This window comes from Meles meles, chromosome 2 (genome assembly GCF_922984935.1).
Source record: "Meles meles chromosome 2, mMelMel3.1 paternal haplotype, whole genome shotgun sequence".
Lineage (NCBI taxonomy): Eukaryota > Metazoa > Chordata > Mammalia > Carnivora > Mustelidae > Meles > Meles meles.
Window position 1 is genome coordinate 57,961,853 of NC_060067.1, and position 19,716 is coordinate 57,981,568.

Here is a 19,716-nt window from a genome sequence, read left to right on the forward strand (position 1 = left end):
TAATAAGAAACAATGTAAACCTGCAATGAAGAAGTTTTATAGTAAGTCTTTAAGTGCTTACTTTTTAAAATAGTCAAAAGCGGGGCACCAAGATGGCTCAGTTGGGTAAGCGTCTGACTGTTGATTTCAGCTCAGGTCATATCTTGGGGTCCTGGGATCAAAACCCATGCTGGGCTCCAACCCTTAGCAAGGAGTCTGCCTAAGAGTTCTCTCTCTCTCTCTCTCTCTCTGCTCCTCCTCACCTCGTGCTCTCCCCCCTCTCTCTATCGCAAATAAATAAATAAATCTTTTTTTTAATTTTTTTTTAATTTTTAATTTTTATTCTTAAATAATAAAACAACATAAAGTAAAAATACACTCAGTATAAATAAAAAGAGAAAGAAAAGAAGTGAAAACAGGCTCAATAGGATTTTGTGATTAGAAATCACCTTCCCTCAGTGCGGTATTCCAGGCCTTTCTGGGCAAGGCGGCCTCTGAAAAATAACAGCAAAGCCTTACACTGGCCTGAGATACAAAGGAGCCCAGCCTTCTGCTGCCGTGGCCGTGGCTGTGGTGGCTCTGGGGAGGAAGGGCTTTGGCCTGGCTCCCTCTCAGGCTACATCCAGCTCTAGCACTCTCTAGTCCTGAATACTGGCCTGATAGAAAGCAAAACACCGCCAATCTAGAAGCAGCTACACTTGCTCTCAGAAAGGAGGGAATCGGGGGCACCTGGGTGCTCAGTGGGTTAAAGCCTCTGCCCTTGACTCAGGTCATGATCTCAGGGTCCTGGGATCGAGCCCCGAATCAGGTTCTCTGGTCAGCAGGGAGCCTGCTTCCCCCTCTCTCTCTGCCTGCCTCTCTGCCTGCTTGTGATCTCTCTCTCTGTCAAATAAATAAATAAAATATTTTCAAAAAAAGAAAGAAAGGAGGGAATCAGAGAACACAGACAACCCCAAACTCAGAAGTCAGTTTTTCCAGAAAACTGAGTTGATGTAAAGAATGGTCTTTTAGGGGCACCTGGGGGCCCCTAAAAGGCCTGCTTCCCCCTCTCTCTCTGCCTGCCTCTCTGCCTACTTGTGATCTCTCTCTGTCGAAGAAAGAAAGAAAGAAAGAAAAGAAAAGAAAGAACAGTCTTTTACATGAGCCTGGATCATCATTAAGGCTGGGATGGCATCGAGGCAGGTACCTGACAATGCCCCTTGCAGAGCCTGGGAGCTCCTTTACCCAACACGTCCTTGGGCAACCCCAAAAGGCCCTGATCCTCACCTGAAGAGTGTGAGTCTCCACACCACTTGAGGCCATCTGCCATGTAGCCCAGCAGTGTGTCCTCCAGGGTGAACAGGTCCCCGTGGACCCGCGTGTAGTCATGGGCCAGCTCGCTGGATTTGCTCCAAAAGAGGGTCTAGGAAAGGAAAACACAACCTGTCATCAAGAGCAATTCAGTAAGTCACAAAAAACCAAAAAAACAAAACAAAAACAAAAACAAAAAACTCCACATCTTTTTAAATGAAAGAAAAACAGAGTATCAGAGAAAATCACATAGAGTAATCACTGCTTTCTGTGTGTGATCCTGAGAGCATGGGGAGTGTGTGTGTGTGTGTGTGTGTGTGTGTGTGTGTGTGTGTGTTCTAGGTCATAATACAAAATGCCTTGTTATTTTTGGTGACAGTAAACAAAAGTCTGAAAGCCACCAATCACAATCTTACAACGAACACAGAACCAGAACACATCTGGAGCAAGCATTAGGAAATTCCTAAAGTTATCTGCAAAACCATTTTGTCTCCACGCTATTTTCTGGGAAAAGTGCTCTTTCATTCTTCACGTGCTCCATAATCTCTGCTGCTTTCCCAAACTCTCTCCTGCCCCCACAAAGAGAAAAGAAAGGAAAATAAAAAGACAAATACTGTGAATTTTGCACTTGTAAAAGTGCAGAAGGTCAAATTTCAGAACAATCTTGAGCCCATGGGTCTACTCTCTACTCCTTCTTGACAGGAGGCAGTGGAGGGTATGGCTGGAAGTATGGGCCCCAGAGGCCTGCCACCCCGGGAAGACCCCCTGCCCGGCCCTTACAGCTGTCTGACCCCAGGCAGCCAAAACCTTGCTACGCCTCACTTTCCCTTACTATAAATGGGGGCTCGTTGACCAAGCAGACCCTCCCTGCTCAGGCAGGAGCTCTTTCCTGTCCCTGACTCTCCACACTGGGATGAGCGGCTGTAACATGGGGCTGGCTCAGGGGCTTCACAAAGATGATGGGCGTACACTGAATTCTCATCTTAAATGCAGACTTCAGGAAAGATGTACCCATCACACACGTTTTCTGGAACAATCAATGTATAAAACCCAGGCTGCTCCGGCTCCTAATCCTGCACTATTAAACATTTCAGCTGGTCACGCTGGAGGTCTTCAGACTTGAGCCCTCACTGACCCCTGACCTCACCAAGCCTAGGTTTTCTCACTGGTAAAATGGGGGTCTTGACTCTTGACCTGTTTGTTTTGCAGGGTGACTGTGAGTTGTCATTAACATCATCATCATCAGAGGTCAGGGGAGAGTTGGCAATTATGTAAGGTTGGGTCATTTTTGTTTGGGTTGGGTTGGGTTGGGTTTCTGGAAGGCTCTTTTCGTCTGATTTTTGGCCACGTCTCCCTCCTCTTTCCCCATTCCCATTTCTCTCTCTTACCATCCTTCCCCCAACGTCCTAAATCCTGATGAGATCCTGGTCCCCCCAAAACCCCACAAACTCCATCTCGGCCAACCATTCATACATTCGAATCTCCAGATTTTCCTCTTCCCTCGTTCTGGTCAAAATGTGGTCCTATGGCCCCTTCCTTTGACTTTTAACCTCTGTTTTAAAAACCAAGAGTCTGCCCCTATTACCTTGTTGCAAGGGACAGTTTGAGCGGTCAGCTCCAGGAGGGGCTGGTAGTCCTGTTCCGTGCTGCTGCAAGGGTCCTTAGAAAGAAATGCAGTTGTGAACGCCTTCCCTATCTTTTCGCAGTCTTTATGTCTGAGAGATAAAACATGGAAAATAAAACAAAGCACGGAAGGTTAGATCTCAAACGTATTTCTGGAGTATAACTACCCAGTGTCACTTGGGAACACTGTCACTTCCTATGTCACTGACAATTCCCAATGTCACTGGGGAACCCTGGCTGTGTGCCAAGTAGTTTCAGAAGCATTGTCTCATCCAATCGTGTAGGATTTTTTAGGAGATGAGCATTACCCTCCCTACACTGCGAGGCCCTGCCTCTCCTGGAGATCACTCTGGTTAGAGAGACAGTACACAAACAAGCGAATCAGCTAACAAAATAAGTACGAATTATTCTAAGTATTCAAAAAAATCAGTGGGGAGGGGCAGCATTGCTTACTGAAGCAATGACTGACTGGGGAGGCTGGCCAGGAGACCTGAGAGGTCATTTAAGTTGAGACTGAATGATGAGGAGAGCATTTCAGACAGAGGGTAAGGCAGATACAAAGGCCCTGTGGCACACAGCACAGCTGCAGTAGAAAGGAACAAACAAGAGAAAGGTTAAGAAATCAGGTCAGAAACAATAATCAAGCGGTAGAACATTTAGTCCCCTTGGACCAAAGAAATGATTTCAGATTTTGTTCTAATTACAAGAAAGCCAATGGATGGCTTTAAGCATGAAAGTTATCTCATCTTGGGGCGTCTGGGTGGCTTAGTCAGTTAAGCATCTGCCTTCACTCAGGTCATGATCCTGGGTCCTGTGATTGAACCCCACATTGGGCTCCCTACTCAGATGGGAGCCTGCTTCTCCCCGCCCCACTCCCCACCCACGCTCCCTCTCTCTTTCTCAAATAGATAAATCAAATCTTTTTTTTTTTTTAATGTGATCTCATCGGATTTTTTTTTCTTTTTGAGCCATCACTGGAAAATTCTAAGTTCGCCCAAAGAAGGAGAAAAGTCTCTGAAACAGATTTCCAAGTCCATGTCCCCTCCAGACAACCCCTGGCAGGGAGAATGCTGGCAGGGAAGAGGGGTTGGAGGAATGAGGGGACCTAGGGTGCTGAAGGAGACAGGAACTAGAACTCTTCTTGCATTTCTGGTAACAGGTACATGGAAACCCATCATTTCCTTGGGACAAAGAAGTGGGAGCACTCCCCTGGGAGCACTCAGTTATCATTATCTGGATAAACTCTTGCCTTTGCAGTGGGGATCTTAGGGACAGTACCAAGTCAGGCAAATTGCCCCAGGGAAATAAAGAACCCCAGTTTCCCATTCCCTTCTGAGCTTCTTTTCCACTCCAGAGGGTCTTCTGCTTTCCCAGCTCAGACTGGCTTCCCCCAAATAAGCCAAGGAATCAGAAAACATTAGTGAGGCACTGGCCTTTTGACACAGAAGCCACCCTTCCCACCTGTTCTTTTTGGAAAAGGAAACGTCAGAAAACCCCTTTGTTTAGGACAAGGAGAAAATCCCTTGAGTTGGGCTGCCTGCCTGTGCTGTGTTCCTTGGGAAAGTCACTCAGCTTCCCTCTGCCTCTGTTTCCTCATCTGTAAAGTATCTACCTAATACAGATGTTCTGGGCTTAAATTATGCACACGGTAAATCCTTTCAGAACAGTGCCCAGCACAGAATAAAACTCACTCAACATCAGCATTCTATTTCTTATCTTTCTTTTCCTGCCCCTTGCTCAGACCTCCCTGTCTATAAGCAGTCATCTGCAGCCAACAGAAGCAGGTGTGACCCATAATTCCCCACCTAATTTAGGATGCTCATGCTCACAGGTTGTGGAGGGGCACAGAGAGTCAATATGTCCACACTTGGGGTCGTGAGAACACCACCAACTAGGAGTCAGATCTAGGGTGCAAACACAACCCAGAGGGTAACACCACAGCCTATCCCCTTGGCCACAGGCAATATGATTGCCTCCTTTCTCTCTCAGCTTTGCATGGGCATGGCATCCACCCTCACCTTAGTAAAAATCAGCCTATAAAAAAAATAATAGTTTTGATATAAAACAACCAAAGGACGGAATTCCAAATCAGTCATCCAGCCCATCCTAGGTGGGCTGAAATAATAATAATAATAGTAGCAATAGTAATAATAACAATAAAAAAACAATAACAATAAAACATAGCACTTACTGGGGGCTTAATAAATATTTTACATACGTACCTCATTTAACCTCAAAACATTTCTATTAGTAAATGTATCAGGATTTGACTTGGGTTAATAAGATCTAAAATTGCAGGGACTGAAGAGAAAGCTTTATTTCTCTTACATATCTCAATCTCAAGGCCAGTATCTGGGATTTCTATGACATTCCACATACCAGAGACCCATCTGCTCAGTCCAAAATGGCTGCTTCAGTTCTAGCCATCATGACTACATTCCAGCCAGCACAAAACAGTAGGGGAAAGAAAGAGGAAGAAAAAGAAGAAGGAAGAGGAGAGGAAAAACAGCACCAGTGATGAGCATGTGGGCTGCCTCCTAAGGACAGGTACTTAGAAGACATTCTTTCTATTTGCTCTCATTTCACTTGCTAAAATGTCACAAACCACACCTGGCTGCAAGTGAAGGTGAGAAATGCAACCTTTCACCTCGATGGCCTTTGCCCATCTAAAATCACTGTTTCGATTCTAGAGAAGAAAGAGTCTCTGTCACAGGGAGATACCACTATTGTCCCATTTTACAAATGAGGACTTTTGACGGCTGTGAACTTAAGCAAAGCATTGGGGTCACAGGAAAGCCAGATGGTTCCTCAAGGTCAGGCTCCTTCCTCACTACCAGAGCAAAGTGCTCCAGCCTCAGATTCCCCATCTGTAAAAGGGAAGTAGTAACACCTCACTCATGAAGGTCTGTGAGGATTCCATGAGCTACCACATCACATGTGTCTGGCTTCCAGGGGTGGGGACGAGGGTCTCTCATGCTGACGTCCCTCCATTCCCCAATCTGCACAGGACATTTTAACTGCATCTCAGTTGCCCTTACAAAGCTGTGCCAGGAAACTATTTTCCACCTGGCTTTCTCCATGCATCATACATTTAAAGGAAAAAAGGTTATTGCATTATGTACTTCAACGTCGGTCAAAATTTATGGGGCACCTGACGGTGTTCATGGGAATCGTGCTTTAGTTCCATTAATCTAATGCAGTGGCCTTCTCAGAAATGTGCTGTTCCAGATTCCAACTCCCTCATATAATTCTTCTACCTTTGGCCCTAGCAGAATCTGTGGGACTTGAGAGAGACAAAGGCTGAAGGAAGAGAGATGTCTTCCTAAGACGAAAAGCAAGAGAATTTTCCACTACAAAAAATCTGGCAGGAAAGAGAAAGGGATGTGTACTGAATTCCCACTATATGCCAGATGCTTTCATGAATGTATTCTTATGTAATCACCAAAGACTCGGTGGAGTTTCCTACAGAACTCACAAACCTCCAAAATTATTTTTACATTTCTTGGGCATATAGATCCAATTCAAGAACACTACTTTCTGGGCTCAAGAATCCCAGGCTAAAAATTTCACAGAGATCCTTGTTTAGAAAGGGCAGAGTGACAGAATATTAGAGTTGAAGACGACCTTGGAAGAGTTTACGACTCAGCTGCCTTCCCTTTCTGTGTCTCTGTGACCATAGCCTCCAAGTGCCCCAAAGTTAGAGAAAAATGAGGAGGGGCAGAGAGAAGGTCTGGAGGCAGACTTTATGAAACTACTTTTGATCCTTGAATTCAAAAGTAAACATTTCACCCTAAATGTGCAGGTCAGCATTTTTACTGGCATAATATAAAGACATAAAAAGGCATTAGGATAACACCGTCCAGAGACGTCTGCCCAACTCATTTATACAGGTCATTGCAGGAAAGAGCCTCAAAGTCACAAGTGCAGCTTCTTTGCAAAAGTCCCCAGGCTTCACTTTTGTCCCCCTGGGTAGAGCATGGTTCCATCAGATCCAACAGCAGCCAACAAAAGCTGTTCTCAGTCAGATGCCTGGTACAGAGAATCAGAAGGGCTTGGGAATTCCCGTGACCAGCAGAGACGGTGGTGGAGCTCTGACCAAAGCAGCAGCAGGGAAAGAATATGAGCCATTTCTGGAAGTTCAAAAATTTTTTTCTTTAAAAATGGCTCATCTGTCCCAAAATGGTGATACTTCCAGGTAGACCTGATACTTGTGCTGGAAGATTATGATGTGGTGATTGTCACACCCGGGGCTGTTCCCGAGGGCGGTCTGTGCTCAAACCAGAGGGGTGGTTGGAAGTCATCTGGCCCTGTGGCTCTCAGCTCCTGCCACCCTTGACCAGTGTTCCAGGGACCAGAGCTTCCTGAGTTTTGGAAAAGATACCGTGCCTGACTCCGGCCGACCAAGTCAGAATGGGAGAAGTGGAAAAGGCCGAAGCAAGAATTTTTCAAGAACTTCCCGTTCCCCACTCCTCCCAGCCCCTGGAAATTGCCCTCCCACTTTCCAAACCAGGGAATTAGAAACTGTGTTACCGGAATCGTCCTGTTTGTCTTTCCCTCACTGGCTGATTTCACCCAGCACAACTGTCCTCACAGCTCATCCGTGTTGTAGCAGGTGTCAGAATTCCCCTGCTCCTTTAAGACCAAGTAACATTCCATTGTAGGTGTAACCCTCATCCTGTTTATCTGTTCATCCATCCACTCTTTCAGTCCGTAAATTCTTACCTAGGTCCTACCGCAAGCTATATCATGGTACAAGGCTGAGAAGGAACAGAACAAATTACAATCAGGGTGCTGGTGACTTGTCAAAGGCACTAAAACGTGAAAACCCAGTAAGTTGTATAAAGTTCTCTAATTTTTTGCTACAAAAGACAAAAACAGAAACAAAAAAACAAAACCACTCACTCACTGATTAAGTATGAATCAGTATCCTCATTTTGAAAGTGACCTTTCTTTGTGTGCTCCTCCAGTTGTTGTGACACGCAAAATCTAGCTGCATTCATAACCACTGTGGGTTTCTATCTGCCCGTGTTGTGGCTTTGCTTCCTTTGATGGGTTCTGGAGAGATTAGAGGGGCACAGCCGATAGAAGGGGATGGATTCAAAAGCTGTCTCTGCTCAGTGGAATATAAAGTAGCCTTTGAACACTGTATTTATAAAGAGCTTGGAATCTCTTCGGGGATGTTTATTTTACATTAAGTGATGAGAGCAGACCTCACTGTGTAGAAAACAGAAAGAAGATGCACATCAAACTGGCAATTGGGGTTGTCTCTCAGAAGAAAAATGAAGGCGAATTTCTACTGTCACCCCATATTTTCCGTATTATTGGCTTACAGTAAAAATGGATTCATGTATTATCCAAGCTACCTAAAATATGGGAGGGTGTTAGAACTCTCTTACACTGGTGGTGGGAATGCAAGATGGTGCTGCCACTCTGGAAAACAGTGTAGCATTTCCTCAAAAAGTTAGAAATAGAGCTACTCTACAACCCAACCATTGCACTACTGGGTATTTATCCAAAGGATACAAACATAGTGACTCGAAGGGCCAGGTGCACCCCAATGATTACAGCAGCAATGTCCACAACAGCCAAACTATGGAAAGAGCCCAGATGTCCATCGACAGATGAATGGATAAAGAAGATGTGGTGTATATCTTCAATGGAATATGCCTCAGCCATCAGAAAGGATGAAAACTTGCCATTTGCAACAAACTGGGTGCAACTACAGGGCATTATGCTAAGCAAAATAAGTCGGTGAGAGAAAAATAATCACCATATGATTTCACTCATGTTGAATTTAAGAAACAAAACAGATGAACATAAGGGAAGGGAAGGGAAAAAAAATCAAGGTAAAAACAGACAGAAAGTCAAACCATAAGAGACTCTTAACTCTAGGGAACAAACTGAGGGTTGCCAGAGGGGAGGTGGGGGAGGGACAGGGTCCTGGGGATGGGGATTAAGGAGCACTTGTGATGTAATTCATCAATCACTAAACCCTACCCTGAACCTGATAACACACTATATGTTAACTAACTTGAATTTAAATATAAATACAGACAGACAGACATAAAAAGGGGGGGTTAATTTTTTTTATGCAGAGATAGAGTACAATCACAACTGATCTTTAGAAACTGAAGGGGGAAAAAAAGGCTCACAATAATTAAACCATGCTATAAAAATAGTTGTGTCTGGTTGCGTGGCATAAGTGTTGCTTTGCTTTGTCATCCTCCCTTCCTTATACATTGAATTTTCCTAGAATAAACATGTATTACAATGGAGGTCATAATAAAACTTTCATTTTCCGTTTAGAGTCACTTGAGCAATTAGACCAAACGTTTGAGAATCTCGGAAAGTCCTAGGACCTGGGTTGAAAGAAAACACACGGCTTTAGGAATTCCAGTGTCCAGCAGAGTTGAACATGGGTCGCCACCTGGTCACCCCCCCATCATTTTCGTGCCCTCCCCCATTTCTCTCAGCTACGATATTTTTTTCTCATCTCTCCTCCAGTTAAAGACAATAGTATGTGGGGCGCCTAGGTGGCTCAGTTAGTTAGTTCGGTGTCCTGCTCTTGGCTTCGGCTCAGATCCTGATCTCAGGGTCATGCGATCAAGCCCTGAGTAGGGTGGGCTCTGCACTCAGCAAGGAGTCTGCTGGAGATGCTCTCTCTCCCTCTGCCCCTCCTCTCCACCACTCTTTCTCTCTCTCTTTCAAATACATAAATAAATCTTTTTTATTTTATTTTACTAACATATAATGTATTATTTGTTTCAGGGGTACAGGTCTGTGAATCATCAGTCTTACACACTTCACAGCACTCACCATAGCACAAACCCTCTCCAATGTCCATCACCCAGCCACCCTATCCCTCCCCCACCCAATAAATAAAAAAGACACAAGCACAAAACCAGGCAAGACTGGGTGCCCCGACCCCATTTCTCAAGGCCCAGTGAGGTGAAATACGAGGACAGGTACAGGTTAGGGCCACAGACTTTCTCTACTGGAGCTTTCTTTCCACTTTTAAGACTTCCTTGTCTCCTTAAGCAAGACTGGGCTGTCAAATCACTCTTCATCACAGATCATACTAAGAGTCAAAGTTTATGAATACTACCGAGGAGACGAGCAATCCGGAGGCTCAGACAGAGCGAGGGGAGGATGGTGCTTCCTGCATAGCCTCCCAGATCCTGCCTAACTGCCTTCCTGTATGGGACACACACTTGTTCACCCAGAATCATGGATTGTGCCACTGACTGACCTTTTGGGTTCTGTATGGTCAGTCACACAACAGGAAGGATTGAAATGATGAAATAGCTCCATCTCTTTCCCTAGAGAGCTCCACAGCTTAAATGATTTTCCGGGGACTCATGCCTCAGAGATTATGAAGTTATTTTCTCTAAGTAATCCTTTAACCAAGGACATCCTGTTAACGGCATTTAAGAGATAGTTCTCTTCATTCTAGCACGACCATTTAGCCCATCCACCTGGAGTTCCAGCTAACACACTCACACAAAGACCAAGTATCCTTCTATCATCGCAAATACCAGTGACTGCTCCTTCTTTAACAGTGGCAGCTTCGGCTTTGCTTCATTATTCCAGCTGGCAGGTAAGATTAACATACCCTATCCAAGAATGACCCTCATTCCGGGCAGCATCCAGGCAAAGCCAGACTCTCTTGACACTTATCCTAAATGTCATCAAACGAGCTCCAGCCCTATAAATCCTTCCTAACATCCTCACACTGAGTGCTCCTCTGCCCCCATGGGTCCTGTAGTGAGCGCTCACCCTTGCAAAGAGCCATGAAACCCATCTTGTTCAACTACTTTGTATTCCTGGTGGTCTTGGGCTGAGGGGCATTGACAGGAACCTGCAATCTTGAGTGGGATATTAAAGAATCGAAAGGCCTGGGAAAACCAGCATGCCTTAAGCAGGGTTTATGCTTGGCAGCAGCTCTAGGAGTCGTTTCTGGAAGACTCGATTTGCTAATAAAGTCTGCATGTTGAGTTGCGTCTTAGCCATGGCAGTACTTCTCTGCTTGCCTCCTTAATTGGTGATCTGGAGGCTCTGTGCCAACCAGGCTGGGCACAAAAGTCAGGATTCAAGGTCAACAGCATGTCCTCCCCCCTTCCTACCACTCTGCTCCTTCCAGTAGGAAGGACTAAATCCAAACAGTGAGGGAGGGGCAGAGCTGCCTGACCTTCCAAACAAGGCTCTTCCTCTGGCACAATGCTGCCTCCCACAGGAAACAAAGTTGTTTCTAACAGAAATGAAGACCTAAGACCACAGAGGGGTTGTCCTTTCCCTAGATCCCACGAGAAGCTGAGGACCAGAACAGGGCATGTGTTTCCCAGGTGATGGGACAGAGCAGTGGGATCTGGGAGATGGGCAGAGAGTTAAAGTCCTATGCCAAGGTGAAAAACAGGTACATCTGGTGGTGAAATCTGCATGTTGTCAGCCTACTTTACGCTTCACAACTCTGTGCTGTCACCTCTCACGATGTGCTCCCACCCTTCCCACAAATAAGTTTTATTTCGAAGTGTCCCCCTGCCCCGCAAAAGCAGCATCAGCTTCTTCATGTGTTCCTCCCCCAGGGAAAGCTCTCACACCCTAAATCCTCATCCCTAAAAGCACTTAGATCCCAAGTGGTAATTACATTCATTCCATGAATTTTCCTGCTGTCAAGTCCTGCAGGCACGTTGTGTGGGCCCAAGGAAAACAGTAGGTTTAGTCTCAAATATAAGGCTGGGAGAACCTGTAATTGAAGGTGGAGACTGCCACCTTGTGGGCGAAGAGAGCAACTGGTGAAATTCACTGAGGAAGTCAGGATTTTCCAAGTAGGTTCTTGAAGGCGGAAGATTCTTGGGGTGCCCGGCCGGCTCAGCGGGTAGGGTATAGGACTCTTGATCTCAGAGTCAGGATCAAGAAAGTTCAGAAGTCATTAATCCCATGAATCTGGCCCTATTGCCTGATATATTCAAGAAACAGCAAAAAAGCCGGTGTGGCTCATGGCAGCAGAAAGCCAGGTGGATAGTAGACAGAGGTGAGGGGCAGACTCGGGGAGCTTCCCAAACCATTGTCCAGAATTTAGCTTCCACTCATGCAGAACTAAGGAGCCACTGAGGATCCGGAGCACAGGAAGCACATGATATTACTTTAAGTTTCAAAGGATTTCTCTGACTGCCTCATTGAGGATAGCCCGAATGAGGGAAAGAGTAGAGGCACATAGACCAGGAATCTGGGTAAGTACCGGTGGTGATCTGCACCAGAGTGGTCCAGCAAAGACAGTGAATAGTGATAAATTCCAATTCGCTGTACATTTCCTAACGGATTAGATGGTGGTGTTAAAAAAAAAAAAAAAGGAGTCAATCATAATTCCAAGGTTTGTAGCCTGAGCCCCTGGAGGGATGGGGCTGCCCAGAACTGGGATGGAGAAGGCTTAGGTGGAGCTGGCACTGACCAGCTCAGTTCTGAATACTCCAGATTTGAGATTTCTATGAGACATGCAGTGAAGCTGCAGAATAATCAGAGGGACGTATGAGTCTAAAGTTCAGAAGAACTAAAGCCATGAACTGATCTGAGATCAGCACCCAAGAGACAAAGAAGAGAAGATGACCAGGGATTGATCCTTGAGGCAATCCAACAGAAGAGGTTGGGAGAAAAAAACCAACAGACTGGAATGTGGGACCAAAAGCAGGAGAATGGGGTATTCTGGAAGCCAAGAGAAGAAAGCATACTAAGTTGGAGGAAGTGAGAAACTGTGTCAGATGCTCTTGACTGGTCCAGGCGTATGAAGACTGAGAACTGATTGTCTGAATCATCACCAAAAAAGGGCTGTTTTAATTTCCAAACCAGTGGGGCCCGGGGGGTGCTCATCTTTTTGTTTTTGATTCCTAGATTTGTTTTGGGTTTTGATTTTGGTTTTCTGCCTTCATGTCAAATCATGTATTTTGTGAATTTACTTGGGGGAAGATCTTGGAAAATACTGCCTATTATCTAAATATTTTACACATGTATTGTTAAGAAAGCAATATCCCTGAATCTATCTTTCTATGGGCTCACCCTTCATGCCCATCCAAGCCTGAGCACGTCTTCTCCTAGAATTTTTTTTAAAGTGCAAAAAGGTGGTTTTATTAAAGCATGAGATGGACCTGTAGGCAGAAAGAGCTACTTCTAGAATATTAAGCAAGGCAGTTCCTTACTAATCAATCACCTGCTGGAATGACAATTTTCCTAAAACTATAAAGCAAAACAGATTAGAAAATACAGTTAATGTTGAGGTTTGAGTCATTCTGTGACAGTCACTTCTTGTAATCCCTTAGTTTAATTTTTTGGGCTCATCAAGATCTATTATCATTACTGTAATATCCAAATGTTATAAACATGAACTTATAAGATACTCATATTAAAAATTATTTATATTTTGTATTCTTTTGACCAATTAATACAGAGCACCATGCAGAGTACTAGGTATACTCTTAGAAAATAGCAGCTAACAAGACACACAGCACTCCTAACCTCCAAAGCTTTTGGTCCATAGGGAATTAGTTATTAAACAGGAGACAACCATAAAGTGAAATGTGTGGTAACTAAGGAAATGTATCACTTTGGGACTTGCTCTTGTGTCAGTTTGGATCTTTCTGGACTATATTTAAGAAAAAATGTCAAATGCCTGTACCTTCATAACTGTGTCATCTCTCACTACCTCTGACCTAAAATTGTTCACTTCTGCCCTTCATTTGCTAGGTGCCAAAACTGTTGTATTTCTCAAACATTTCAAACTTGTTGCTGTCTAAAAATTATGGGTACAATACCAACATTCAAAACTTGAGCCACTGGAAAACATTTTTCAAATATGTTAACTGACACCCAGGATTGTAGTCGGTAGAATCCCGGATGTGGGAAGCTGGACATCAGATGATGCCCGTCATAGCTGGGTGATGTGCACAAGGGAGGTTGTTGCATTATTTGCTCTGCCTTTGGGAATGTGTGAAAACTGTATAATAAAGGCTTAAAAATAAAAAAAAATTTTAAAGAAAGCATTTTTCAAATTATATACATATGTATGTATATACACATATATACTTATTATATAAACACACACATATATTCGACTTTGATGTAATAGCAATAAAGCTGTAACAATCCCAAAATAGAAACTATGGAGTCATAAATTTAACAAAATATACGCAAGATGAGTGGTCTGAAAACAAAGTATTGCTGAGAGATATTTTAAAATGCCTGAAGAAACAAAAGTGTACCATATTCATGGCTTGGAAGGCTCCCTATCAAGATGTTAACTATTGCTAAAATGTATCTGTAGATTTAACAGATCACAATCAAAATTTCAGCACACTTTGTTAATACTGACAAAAGAATTCTAAAATATTTTTACCCACTTTTTATTTTTATTCATTTTTATTTTTTATTATGTTTAGTTAGCCACTGTATAGTACATAATTCGTCCTTAATGCAGTGTTCAAGATTCAATAGTTGAGTATAAAACCCAGTGCTCAACGCAGCATGTGCTGTCCTCAATACCCATGACCCTGTTACCCCTCTCCCACCTTTCTCTCCTCCAAAACCCCCAGATTGTTTCTCGGGGTCCAGAGTTTCTCCTGGTTCAGCTCCCTCTCTGATTTCTCCCCCTTTGGATTTCCCTCCCTTCCCCTGTGGTCCTCCCTTCTATTCCTTATGTTCCACAAATGAGTGAAACCATATGATAATTATCTTTCTCTGCTGGACTTACTTCACTTAACATAATCCCCTCCAGTTCCATCCATGTGGATGCAAACAGTGATTCAAAAAATGATTCTAAAATTTATGTGAATATACAAACAACCTCGCCAAAGTAATCAAAAGGAGAAAAGCTGGAAGACTTACATTACCTGACTTGAAGACTTACTAAAGAGCCAGATGCCTGGGGGGCTCAGTCGGTTAAGCATTTGTCTTCAGCTCAGGTCATGATCCCAGGATCCTGGGATAGTCCTGCATCAGGCTCCCTGCTTGGCAGGGTGAAAACCTAATTCAATAAGCCCATGAGATGATGTTCAACATCATCATTAGTCATGAGGGAAATGAAAAATTAAAAACACTATAAAAATACCACTACAAACCCATTAAAATGGCTAAGGTATAAAAGTCTGACGATATCAAGTGTCATTAAGAATGTGTAGCAACTAGAATATTTGTACACTGACCGTAAACATGTAAAACCACACGATTACCTTGTAAAACCATTTAATAGTTTCTTTATTAGCTTTTTTTTTTTAAGATTTTACTTATTTATTTGACAGAGAGAGATCACAAGTAGGCAGAGAGGCAGGCAGAGAGAGTGAGAGGGAAGTAGGCTCCCTGCTGAGCAGAGAGTCTGATGCGGGACTCGATCCCAGGACCCTGAGATCATGACCTGAGCCTAAGGCAGTGGCTTAAACCACTGAGCCACCCAGGTGCCCCTCTTCATTAGCTTTTTAAAGCTTGTGGCTCTGCTACTTCAATTCTGGATATTCAACAAAGAGAAACGAAACATAGTATTCACACAATAACCTTGTCCATGGGAGCTTTATTGGTAATATCCAAAAGGGAATTCAAGCCACATGTCCATCAAAAGATGAATGGAGAAACAAAGTGGGGTACACAGCCACACAATAGACTACTATGCAGCAATAAAAGGGAGCAGTCTACAGCAGACACACAAGACAGGGATGAATTTCAAAAACATCAAGGCAAAGCCATTAAAGAAGCCAGGCACAAAAGAGTACAGGGCATATGATTCTGTTTCTTTTTTTAAAAATATTTTATTTATTTATATTAGAGAGAGAGAGAGGGCAAGCACAAGTGCGGGGTAGAGAAAGAGGGAGAAGCAGGCTCCCCGCCGAGCAGGGAGCTAGAGGTGGGACTCGATCCCAAGAGCCTGGGATCATGACCTGAGCCAAAGGCAGACCTCAACCAACTGAGCCACCCAGATGCCCCATGATTCTGTTTCTCTGAGTACTTCTAAAGTATGTAAACTAATGTCTAGCAACAGAAATTGGACCATCCCTGCTGGATATCAAGACATTAGTAATTTGAACAATATGGTAATTATTTAGGGATAAACAGATTATAAAGCAGATTGGGAATCCCATAACCAACCAATGAACTTGAAGCGCAATAGAAGTGGCATTATCAAGCCTCTGGTGAAGGATGGATTATTTGATATATAGTATTCACTCAACTGATTATCCATCTGTGAGGAAAAAAATGAAATTCCGTCCCTACCTTACACCACGCACAGAGATAAATTCCAAATGGACAAAAAAAGTTCATTGCAAAAGACAAAAGTTCAAAAATTTTGGAATATATGTGACCTTTATTGTGACCCCTGATTAAAAAAATAGTAAGTCCTTAAATAAGGTACAAAACGCACAGCCATAAAAGATAAACACATTAATCACATTAATGTAATCACAATAAAATCATCAGCAATACAAGGGATCCAATAAAGTCAAGAGTCAAGACACAGACTGGGGGTCGCCTGGGTGGCTCAGTGGGTTAAGCCTCTGCCTTGGGCTTATGTCATGATCTTAGGGTCCTGGGATCAAGCCCCACATCGGGCTCTCTGCTGAGCGGGGAGACTTTTTCCCCTCTCTCTCTGCCTGCCTCTCGGCCTACTTGTGATCTCTCTTCGTCTGTCAAATAGATAAATAAAATCTTAAAAAAAAAAAAGCCACACACTGGGAGGACATATTTGCCATCCGTGTAACTGACCAAAAAAATTAAAATCTTGAATGTATATAGAAGACATACAATACAATTCAGCATAAAAACAAGCAAAAACCAAAAATAGGCACTTCACAGAAGAAACCAGAATGACCAATAAACACATAAAAAGATGGTTAATTGTGTTAGTAATCAGGGAAACAAAAATTAAAGCCACAAAGAGATAGGCAAAAATTGTTCCAAGCCATGGTAAGCATGCCTAGCAACAAGGACCTTCAGATTCCTTTTCTGAAATGTAAGCTGACACCACAAATTTGGAGACCAGTTTGGGCAAACATAATGTGGCAGACACTTGGTTCCCAACCCAAATAGACTTTCCTCGCTCTTCTTCCCTCTTGGCAAAGCATGACTCTTATCGCATTGATCCAAAATATCAAATACTCAGTTTACAAGCCTCCTTTCCGAAGAAAGAAGAAAAGGAATTGTGGAGATAGAGATTTTGATTTTAAGTGTCAGGTGTTATTTCTGTAAAAGCTACAAAAGGGGCACCTGGGTGGCTCAGTCTGGTGAGCATCTGACCCTTGATCTCAGCTCAGGTCTTGATCTCAGGATCTCAGGGTTGCAAGTTCAAACTCACCGAGACTCAATCTCAAAAGCAAATAAACAGGGGTGCCTGGGTGGCTCAGTGGGTTAAAGCCTCTGCCTTCGGCTCAGGTCATGATCCTAGGGTCCTGGGGTGATCGAGCCCCGCACCAGGCTTTCTGCTTAGCAGGGAGCCTGCTTCCCTCCCCACCGCCCCGCGCCTGCCTCTCTGCCTACTTGTGATCTCTGTCTGTCATATAAATAAAATTTTTAAAAAAAAATTTTTTTAATTTTTAAAAAAAGCAAACAAACAAAAAAACCCTAGGAAAGAAGATCTAAAGCAAACATGTTAACACCTGTTAACTCTGTATGATGAGTAGATAGGTATCTGTAATATTATTCCCTAGACATTTCAGTGTGTTCAAAATGTTCATAATTTAACATCTTCAGTTTTTAAAAGAAAGACAGAAAAAAAAAAGAAAGACAGATACTGACATGAGAATAAGGAATATTGAAGAAGGAAAAAGACATGGTAAATACAAAGAGGACAGTTCTCAGTGGTAAACTGATGTGTTGCCATCCAGAGGTTCAAGAGTCCCCCTGAAAAAACTGAATCTAGAGAGAAGTGCTAAAACAGGAAGAAGTTCCCCAAAATGTGATCCACTGTCTTTGATCCAAGTCTCAAACATTTCTTTGTAATTTTAAATCTCTCAGTTTCTGTTTGTTTTCAGTCTTTCTTTGCTCTTGAAGAATTCCCAAGGAGATGTAATTACTAACTTTGACATTGCTCTGGGTTAAGTTAATTCATCAACAAACTCTTAACTCCCAGGAACTGAGATAATGAGGAAAGTACGTTTATCATGAATTTCGCAATAAAACTATGAGATGCCAAACACAGCAATGGCTCCATAATATTTGCTGGTTAGTCATAATAAAAGTAACATTTGAATGGTACTGAGGCAAGTACGGATGGAGGCCAAGTAAAAATATGTCTTGGAGAATTACTCATGGCCCTTCAAATTAGACTTTTCTGCTTTAAAACATCCAAGGACCAAAGACCTAGATAACTTTCTATCATGTGGATGCATAACGTTTGATACATTCTACTAAGAAGTAGAAAATTGAGCTTAGTGGATTTTCCTAAATGTCATATTATAAAAGACATTTGAATTATATCTATAAAATGTATATGTGGAGGGTCCTGGGATCCAGCCCCACATCCGGCTCCCTTCTCACCAGGGAGCCTGCTTCTCCCTCTCCTGCTCCCTTTGCACATGCACCTAATCTCTGTCAAATAATATATTTTTTTTAATTACATATACTGAAACCATCCATTTAAACGCTCTGTATCTTCCTTTTGTGAATCTACTGTTTTGGTGGGGAGGGCAATTGTGGCATTCATCACTACTTAGAATTCCACTTTGGGGGTCAAGTGATTTTGTATTCTTCTATTTTTGTATTTTTCTCAATGTCCTCCAATGGCTTGTTTTATTTTTGTAATTAGAAAACGTTAAGAGTCACTGCAAAGGGAAAATAAAACGACGTTCTCTTGCTCTATTTATTCGTCAAATTTCGGACCTCAGCTTTGACGTTTTTGTCTTCAAAACAAGAGTCTCATCATCCCCACGCTCCACAGTAGATACTTACTGGGGAGATTTTGTTTAAAAATACAATCCCCACTCACATCAACTACAAAAATCCACAAACATAATTCTACCTCCCCTAGCAAACCCTGAATCCCTGAACACCCCCGCGTGCATGCACATACACACACACACGTGCACAAAATCAACTCTTGATTTTATCTCACTCACTTTCCTGTTCTGTTCTGTCTTGGAGCAGCCAGCTGGCTCAGTCAGTAGAGCATCCAACTCTTGATCTCAGAGTGGTGGGTGTGAGCCCCACCTTGGGTGTGGAGCCTACTTAAAAAGCAAAAAACAAAAAACTTTGTCTTGGTAATTTTCTGTTCTGTAATGGCAAGAAAAAAATACCTGACCACATCTCAATTCACTTTTATTGCAAAACTATTACCTGACCCCTATCTCCGTGACTCCCTGTAGGCACCAACAGTATCCATTCTCTCTGCATAATTAATAGGCTGCTGTTTACCACACCCAACTTAGTTGTTTATTTATCTATTTGTAAATATGCTTATACCTGTTGTTTTAATTATATAATTTAATTAAATTGTATGTAAAATGGGTAAGTACAACAAGAAAAACCTTTCAAAAAAAAAAAACTGTGAAAACCAAGTTGAATGGCTTGGTAAAAATGACCATAGGTGATTTATTTTTTAAATGTTACAGACCTGAGTACGGTGAGTGCTGTGAAGTGTGTAAACCTGGCGATTTACAGACCTGTACCCCTGGGGCTAATAATACATTATATGTTAATAAAAAATTATTTTTAATATTTTATTTATTTATTTTTAAGATTTTGTTTATTTATTTGACAGAGAGAAAGATCACAAGTAGGCAGAGAGAGAGGGGAAAGGAGGCTCCCTGCTGAGCAGAGAGCCCGGGGCTCGGGGCTCAATCCCAGGACCCTGAGATC

The 19,716-nt window shown here is 42.9% G+C and overlaps 1 protein-coding gene across 1 annotated transcript in view; it reads right to left on the reverse strand.

Annotated features, from left to right (window-relative positions):
• CD38 (CD38 molecule) overlaps positions 1 to 19,716 on the reverse strand; it is a 45,323-nt gene that overhangs the window by 12,367 nt on the left and 13,240 nt on the right. The window contains exons 2-3 of the mRNA XM_045998571.1: positions 2,855 to 2,984; positions 1,246 to 1,381 (exon numbers count right to left, since the gene is read on the reverse strand). Coding sequence (XP_045854527.1) covers positions 1,246 to 1,381; positions 2,855 to 2,984 — 266 coding nt within the window. The remainder of the gene's footprint in view (positions 1 to 1,245; positions 1,382 to 2,854; positions 2,985 to 19,716) is intronic.